Consider the following 8,576-nt stretch of genomic DNA (forward strand, 5'->3'; position numbering starts at 1 on the left):
GTGAAATGGGAACAGTATTTCTCCTTTATCAGTTAACTGAGGTTGACAGGAACCAACCGCCTTTAGTGAGCTGGAAATTCAGTAGATGTCTTTTCTGTTTTAGTAAGAAAAAACAGTGTATTCTCTTTCTGTGCATGTAATTTCCATGTATAAACCTGGGCCCAAAACTTCAGGTGAGTGACCAGTCAGTCACTCACAGAAATCTGAGGCTGGTCTCCTGAGCCCAGTCCTCAGTTTGACTAAATAATCTCTTCGTAAAATTTCTGTTCTACTAAAAGTAAATTTACTTCATAATAATAATTCTCTCAGTTAATGTAACCATCATGTCAGTTGTGAAAAGAAATACTATTTTTTTTGTCCTGCTCTTCTATGTAGCTGACAGATACAATGTGGCTTCCCTCATCTCCATGGGAGACTCTGCTGGTATCAAACACAATGGGAGCACTCAGCTTTCCAGATGTCTGGTCACCCTGCTGGTCAGACCAGGACCCTTGGAAATCAGAGATCTGAACCCCGCGATGGAGAGGGTGATGCATGATCACTGCTGTGCTCTCGCTTCTCCGAAGGTCAGACTGATCTTCTGTGGTGTCTGTGCAGTGGCTGTATCCACTCATTCATTGCACACTCATTGAGTGGCCACTTAGAACTCAGCCCCGTTCCAGGTTAAAAAGAGCAGCAAGGAACACAGACCAAATTTCTTTGCCAAGAGAACTCACATTATATTTCTGCAATGGTTATACGAAAGAGACTGTTCTTATGATAACTCCAATGGTGGAGGGAGGTACAAAGGAGAAGAATGATTAACCTGGAAATAAGGCCGAAGAGTCTCAGAGAAGGAGGCCCTTGGGAAGGTGAAGATGTGGGAGCCAGTGTTCATGTTGTAAAAGGACACAAGTCCAGTCTTATAGTCCAGAAGAACCCCCACCAGCAGGGGCCGCTCCTTCAATGGAAGGAGAGTAGGGGGAGAGGTAAGGGCCATGTAGCCATTCTCCTGGCAGAGTCTGATGGCCCAGAAGCCAGACTGAGGCTCTGGGATCATGTCCTTGTCCCTCTGCACATTTTCCAGACAAACTCCTATGTGCCACCCAGATCCTTCTCCCACATCCACTTCAAAGTAACGTCTTCCTGAGGTGAAGCCCTCACGGCCCAGGACACAGGGTAAAGCATGGAATCTCTTAATACTGAAATGCTTCTTCTGGGGGCTGCCACGGGTCACACGTCTCCGATCCGCAGACAGAATTAGTTCACGATGAGCTGTGTCTGGATCCAGAGTCACGCCAACTGATAAAAGAGAAAGACACATTTTATTTGCGGAGAAGACAGAACACTTCAAGTACAACCTCCTGGATTCAAGTGCAGCCTAGTTCTTTTAGCTCTGTGAGTCACTTTCTGAGACTGCATACTATAGTAGGAAATCATCACACCTGAACAGTAATGGTGGGGAGGATTGAAGGAGCTAATGGAAACCTAGTGGTTGGAGACATTCCTGGTATTTGTTAAGTGACCAATAAGTGGAAGTCATATCCTTGAGCTTATTTGAAGACTTAGTGGCCTTACCGTCTAATCACTAAGCGGTGCCTTCTAGAGCTGACAGTGTTCTAGAAGATGAGGACAGAATCTATTCAATAATCAGAAGGAAGCCAGGGTCATAAGTTCTATAATCATAAGAGGCGAGCGCTGCCCACTATCAGAGGCAGCTTGGAAGTGGATTATTCCACAGTCTAGACTCCAGACTGGGAGCCCAGCCCAGCCAACACATTCATTGCACTCTGTAAGGCCCTAAGCACAAGTCCTACCAGATGTGAGCCACACATATTTGAACCACAAACCTGTGAGAAATGTGTGTGTTGTTTTAAGCGACGGAATATTATTATAGCCATAGAGAATCATTTCATCTTCATTCAGATTTTCCAGTCAAAGGAATTATTAAAATAATTTAGTTTGAATTTTCTAATTGTGGACATGTGGAACATGGCAAATACTAAATAAGAATCAAGGTTTTGGATTTGGTAATACTGGCTTTCATTAAGATTCAACTATTTATGGCGTCATAATCCATTTTCTCCTTAGTCCTGAATACTGATCTATCTTTCCTAAATGTCACTGAATGTTTATGAAATATTAACAATAAACATCATGTTGAGGATTATTCTAAACACTTTACATATGCTGTTGCATTTAATTTTCATGAAAACTCACTGAATTAAGGTCTGTTCATATTTGTATTTTTCAGAATGGGAAAATGAGGTAGTGGTTGGCCTGGCTGATTAGCCAATCAATGGGAGAAGAGGAATTGGAAGAGCCTGAAGAGAGAACAGTTTGCCACTTCCCTTTCTTCACCCAAGGGAGCTTGTTCCTGACCCACTGAAAACAGCTCAGCAACCTCTCTGCCTATAAGTCTGAGCAGGACAGTTAGGAAGCTTGGCTACCACTTAAGGGGCCTTTTCTGTGAAGCACTAAGGCAGTTATTTCCTTCACATACCTTGGTAGCGCTTTATTAATTTCCTCACATCACAGTAAAGCTCAGAAACATTGCACACAGTTTGAGGGGCCAAAGACACAGCCTCTGGTACTTTCAGCTCCACATCTGAATGCCTAGAATAAACAGACAATGACCTCTGCAGTGGATGTTCCATTCGGCTCTGGACCCCAACGTATCCTCACTTCCCCTTAATCATGTATTAAGACAGACTTACCTTTTTAGTGTATCCTTCATACCCTACAGTGAAAACAAAGACAGAAGGTGAGTGTGGGAAAATTAGTATGTCACGTCACTTGACACATGGGATTACTTATTATGAACACTCCACCCCAGGAAGTAGAGTGACCCAGCCTGACACCCACGCATACCCAGGTAGAACAATTCCCATCCCAGTCCCCTAGGACAGTCGCTGCCAGTGTGTGTGAGTGTGTGATCACACTTGCTCAGGCTTGTGTGGAGTCATGGGGTCTGCATTCACATTACCCTGTGAGCTCAGGGACTTGATCATGTTACCCTTTGCTATAAGTGACCTAATTTCTGTCTGAGGAGCCCATATCAGAGATCACTGATGACAAAGGTCCTCAGTGGTGAATCCATGCCCAGACCCTGGCTCTGGGCCACTCAGGTGGAGGCAGCTGGTGTCACCTGCTGAGGGCGCTGTCAAGCTACGTCCTCACCCTCATGTGTAACTACCAGTCCTGCAATAGCTACTGGAGTCCAAGCATTTATATTCACCTGCTGGAACCTTTAGGCAGCTGAAAGCAGGTCCCATAAGAGCTTATGGCCCACGACAATAAGTGAATCAGGAGAAGGTTATCATTTATTTCAGCTGTCTCACTCTATCCAAGAGATGACTAGAAAGGGTCCCATGAACAGTTGACAAGGGCAAATAAATGGCAGGAAGGTTTGCTGTGGGTCCATAAAAACAGGCAACCTCCACATCTACCCAGAGAAAGTTTAAATTTCTGATTCACATGCTGACCCCTGGACCTTCAAGGCCACCAGCAGACATGGATATAGATTTTAAAGAATGTTGCTTTAATTTCAGTGCCACAATTAAGTGAAGTAGACAGGTCTCAGGAATCTCCCCAGGCTCCCTCATCATTCTCCACTCAATAGTCAGGAACAGATGAAACTTCCTTTCTTTCCTAGAAGTTCTCAGCCTCTCTTACCTGCAGCAAATTCTGGGGTGATTCTTGACTCATCTTCTCTAATTTCAGTGTGAGGCACTCAAGTTGAAAGCTCTGCTTTTCCAGACTGGCTTCACCTTCCTGCAGTCTCTCCAGCCCCTTCTCTTTCTCATTCTGCAGTCTCCACAGATAAGCCTTCTCCTCCTCATCGAGGAAGTTGCGGAGAGTCCAAAAGTCAGAATTGATTTTTTGTCTCTGAAGTTCAATGTTCTCCTAGAATCGAGAAAGTAGCCAGAAAAGGGGGAAACAAACTGAACATACATCTATGGTGAGTCAGTAAACACAGGTGGGATCGAGACACAGTGCAAATCTGCTCACCCACAGAGGAAAGAAAACTGTGACAGGTGCCCAAAACTGTCTGTTTCATGAAGATTCATGCTGAGGGACATGAGCCAAAAAGCAAAAATGGAAGACCGTATGAGTCTTTTCATATGACGTCCCTAGTCCAATGTAGAACAAAAGAAGAAGAATGTTGGCCGCTAGGAGCTGGGAGGAGGGAGCAATGGATTTTATTGTTAATGGACATAGAGTTTCTGGTTCGAATGCCAAAAAAGTTCTGCAAATGGAGAGTGGCAACCGACAGCTGGGAAACAACAGAACACAATGCACTGGGCTGTTCAGTTAGAAATAAGTAAAATGGTAATGTCAGGTAATGTGTATTTAGCACAAACACCCCAGAAAAGTTTGAGTAATTTCTGTGGGTCATTTTCCCTGGGCACTGGAGCTCAAAAAGCGTCCATCTCCCTCTGCAGAGACCAGCCCAAGAGGCAGACACTCAGATGTGGGAAAGCTGGTCCTAGCTCTGTTGGCACCTGCTCACTTTCCTTCATCTCATCCCAGAGATAAAAGGAGAGGGCAGGAGTCGCAGAATCATGGAATTTGCCAAGACTAAAGAACTTATCATTTGTAAGATAAAAACAAGCGTTATTGGGGATGTAAGAAGCTATCTATTTTTGTGTGGGTGGAGGGGGGAATTTCTTAAAATTAAGGCTTGTAACGAATATAAATGATTCAAAATTTAAGACATCAAACTGGTAGGAATCTATGATTCTCAACAGGGGAGGTCTGGATAGTTACCAGAAATATTATTGCCTTAAGCCAGGATTCAGTTATCATCCTTATGGATGAGACTAAGAAAAACACTGAGAGACTTGGATTTCTCTGGAGAGAACAGAGTGTAATTTCCATGGGTGCTTTCTCAAGTCACATAGTGCTCAGTGAATGTGGTGTTGTGGTAGATGTTGTGGCACTGACATGGTTTCCTATATGATGTGTAGCAATAGAAGTTCTCCCACTACCCGAGATTGCAGAAGGGAGGAGACAGAGGCGGTTGCAATGCTACAGTGACAGGGATCTCAACTTGCCAGTTCCTAGCAAGGCCCTCCACACTTAATGAGGATTTTAACATGAGGATAGGAGGAGTTTAAATTTCACATGTGCACATCTGCAAAGAATAGGACAAATGTGGGAAGAAACCCTGAAAGAGGAAAATGACTCATAAATTTGATTACTAAGGGATGGATTACATCCATATTCCCATAACAGAATGTGTCTGATCCTGCAGGGGCTGGTCAGCCATAGGCACTGTCTTAGAGACCCACAGTCTGCAGTGCAAGTGTGCAAGTTCTTGCAAAGCTCTATCCTCATCAACAGTCTCACAAGCTTGAGTTATGGGATTGTCTCCTGAGCTGGTCCTCTTATTTTATTCACTAAAGTAGAAATTGGAACCAGGAATGTAGAGGGTCAGACCCGTGCTGTGGTAAAAGTGCCCTGGTGAGTTCATGATCTTCAGACAGGAGGTAATTTCAGTCATTGAAAATTTGAAAAGTAAGGAGCACAACTTTTTTGATTCTCTTGACTGGGGTATTAGGACACCTAGCCAATTACTATTCATAAAAAAAAAAGAAAACAGAGGAAAATTCTCCTAGATGCAGACAACTAATGGCAAATATTAAAGAAAAAGGCCTATTTTTTGGGTTTCCACAGTTTGGTCTGATTTAATGCGAACAAGTCATCAATGAGTACTTTTCCCAATCACCATACACCTAAACTCTACACTGGAAAATAGTTTGAGATCCAGAAAATCAAATTCTTACCTCCCATTGTCTTATTTCATCTTTCTTTTCCAACTTCAGTCTCTTACAGCGGTCTTGCTCTGCCTTCAGTTTTGTCACCATCCCCTGGAGCTTTTCCTGAAGGAAAAATTGGGTGAGTTATGGCTTGTCCAATTCACAACCCTCATTTGGTCCTAGAAGAATCCCAGCCTCCAAGATGTACAATAACATTGAATATATTTTTGAGTCCTTTTGCTTTGAGAAGAAGCAACATAAGGGCATTAATGTAACTCATGCCCTCAGTGGCCCTGGGCAGTGGCAGGATTTTAACATCTTTCTGTGCTGTAGGCGATCTGTGATTCCCAGCTCATTTGTGGACCATAGACTAAGCTATTTACATTACTGCAGTTTGCCAGGGACATGCTACAAGATTATAATCATCTAAAAGTACATTTTATAGAATAAAGTGCTGGACCAATCATAATACAGAGTGTTTGAAACACGTGGAACTTTTTACACATTATGGTGAGTCAGGCAGGAGTCCCAGGATGGCAGCTGAAGTTACAGAACAAGTTCATGGGCGAGGGGGAGCTCTGCTGTCACCTGAAGAACTGCCATGATGTCAACTTAGAGTGATTAGTTTCCATACCTATCTCTAGGGTTACTTGTCACACAGTTTCTCACATTTTCAGTCTCTATTGAGAGATGGGGAAACCAGGTCATGAAGGCAAAAACTAAGTCGCGCACAGCTTCCATCTAGTAAGAACTGAAACTCTTAGGATATTTCAACCTCAGCAGTTTGTATCCTGCGGCCACGTCCATCACCGTTTGTTCCTTTTTTTTAACTACTTGGTGGGCAAGTTATGGGATCTGCCCCATTACAGTGATGAGCTGCTCATGAGGTTACAGGGGGAGGTGAGTGCACTGAGTGGTGCTCAGGACTGACACGCCCTGACACAGGATCCAGAACCTCACACAAGACACAGGCACCTCAGGGGTGAAGGGACACAGAACCCCACACTGGGGATGTTTCCTTCAAGTGTCACCAGGGCAGAGGAGGAAGGAATCCCGCTTCCTCATTCCTGCACAGCACAGGGAGCCTCACCTTAGCAGCTGTTGTATGAGAAACGTGGGAGGTGCCTGAACCTTTCAAGGCTTCATCACTCACCAATTCTTTCTAAATCCTTTAACTGTCCTTCTATATCCTTGCTAAAACCTGTTTCCATCCCCTTTTCATAGAGGACTAACTTCGATACTACTCTTTGATGTTAATTTTTTTGCACACAGAATGTTCTTTTAAATGCCAACCTAATCTTTCTCTCCACAAATAAAATCCCAACTTTGAACCAGGATTTAGACTCTGAGAAATACCAACATTCCTTCTTAATTTCCTGTCCCATGGCCTCACCTGTCTTTGCGATCACACACCCCCGGACCATGTACTAGATAGTCAGGTAAGCTCTTGTGACACGTGGTCCCCCTGAGTTGGAATCCTCACTCTTCTCCACACATGGTTATTTTGTGTGTGTCCTTCTGGACTCACTTCTGGGCAGTCTCCCCCTACACTCATTCCTGACCCTGTGTGGCCCCTCACTACCCACACCAAGGGACGTCAGGTGTCCTGTGTTCCTTCCTCACTTATACTGCGGCTATCTAAAAAACTGAATTCTGACCCCTGGGGTTTCAGATTCTTTCCTGTGCTCTTGCAAGCTGTGGTGTCTCCAATTAAATATTCGAGGTGAGGCCATGAATGAGGCCCGTGTGGCAAAGAGCAAATCTGTTGTCCAGGAGAAGTTCATTACAGGAAGTTCTTACAGGAAAGGATTCTGCTCAGCCTTGAAGGTCAAGATGGACACGGGGTGGACATGTAATAAATTCAACATGGACGTGTAATAAACTATTTCAGGGAAATAATATGGTACAAATTTATTTTAGGGTCAGGATAATGGTTTTCACTACAACTGATTGGAGTGAAAATGTGCAACCTAAGAGGCAGTCCTTGCGAAAGACTCTGGCAACTCACCTTGTAGCCTGGATACACGTCCTCCACTACAAGCATGCGGTGTCCTCTGTGCTGGGGGGAGCGCTCACAGTGCAAGCAGATGAGCTGCCCGTCATCCTCACAAAACAGGTGGAGCCGTTCCCCATGTTCCTCACACAGCCTCTCACTGTCTGTCTCCTTGAGAGTCTGAATGAGGTTTTCCAGTTGCTTGATGGATCGGAGACTCTCCCTTTGAAATGGTGCCCGGCAACAGGGACATTGAGGCTCGCTCAGGGATGATGTGCCTTGTGGTTTCTCAAGGATGCCCTCTATGCACCGGCGGCAGAAGCTGTGCCCACACTGGATGCTCACGGGCTCTGTCATCAGCTCCAAGCAGATGGAGCACATGGCTTCCTCCCTCATCCTCTTGGGGGCTGAGGCCATGGCCCTTCCTGAAAATCTCCAATATCAGGTAGAGGCAGAGATGAAGTAGACAGGATTTTCCAGAGTGAAGGACAGAAGCCTCACCTGAGCTTCTGTGCCTGCACAGGTGTTGAAGTCTTCTCTCTGGAGAGAGAAATGGATGCAATTTGAAAGATGCCTCGCCTGTTCCTCTGTGGCAGAATAGGGTGATCACAGTCATATTTGCCCACTTCACTTTAGATTTAAATTCAGTCACATTTAAATTCAGTGTTTCTGTCTCACCAGCCATAATTAAATGCTTCACATCTGAGAATGGTCCCAGGATATCCAAGTACAGAATATTACATCATGGGAGACAGTGACAGTGCTCCGGTACTAACAGAGCTAGAAAAGGAAAGAGGGGGCTCCCAAAAGTTGCAGGAGAGACAAGAACCAGGGAGGGAGAG

At 44.6% G+C, this 8,576-nt stretch overlaps 1 protein-coding gene across 1 annotated transcript; it reads right to left on the bottom strand.

Moving 5' to 3' along the window:
- Positions 1 to 696: 696 nt before the first annotated feature.
- Positions 697 to 8,151, bottom strand: LOC119253528 (E3 ubiquitin-protein ligase TRIM38-like). Its single transcript, XM_037521042.1, has 6 exons — positions 7,750 to 8,151; positions 5,769 to 5,864; positions 3,655 to 3,885; positions 2,697 to 2,719; positions 2,483 to 2,595; positions 697 to 1,281 (listed from the first exon to the last, which is right to left on the bottom strand). The coding sequence occupies exons 1-6, from the start codon at positions 8,149 to 8,151 to the stop codon at positions 755 to 757; spliced, it is 1,392 nt and encodes a 463-aa protein (XP_037376939.1). The 3' UTR covers positions 697 to 754.
- Positions 8,152 to 8,576: the final 425 nt, after the last annotated feature.

The sequence above is a fragment of the Talpa occidentalis genome, unplaced genomic scaffold (assembly GCF_014898055.3).
Source record: "Talpa occidentalis isolate TD23 unplaced genomic scaffold, MPIMG_talOcc4v2.1 talOcc4.2, whole genome shotgun sequence".
Taxonomy (NCBI): Eukaryota; Metazoa; Chordata; class Mammalia; order Eulipotyphla; family Talpidae; genus Talpa; species Talpa occidentalis.

Bases quoted from the DNA above. Each gene is read 5' to 3' on its own strand.
- LOC119253528 (XM_037521042.1), bottom strand. From the start codon at position 8,151: ATGGCCTCAGCCCCCAAGAGGATGAGGGAGGAAGCCATGTGCTCCATC. The intron at 3,886-5,768 runs GTAAGAATTTGA...TCTCGATTCTAG, and splicing joins ATGAAATAAGACAATGGGAG to GAGAACATTGAACTTCAGAG. The intron at 2,596-2,696 runs GTAAGTCTGTCT...TGTTTATTCTAG, and splicing joins ATGAAGGATACACTAAAAAG to GCATTCAGATGTGGAGCTGA.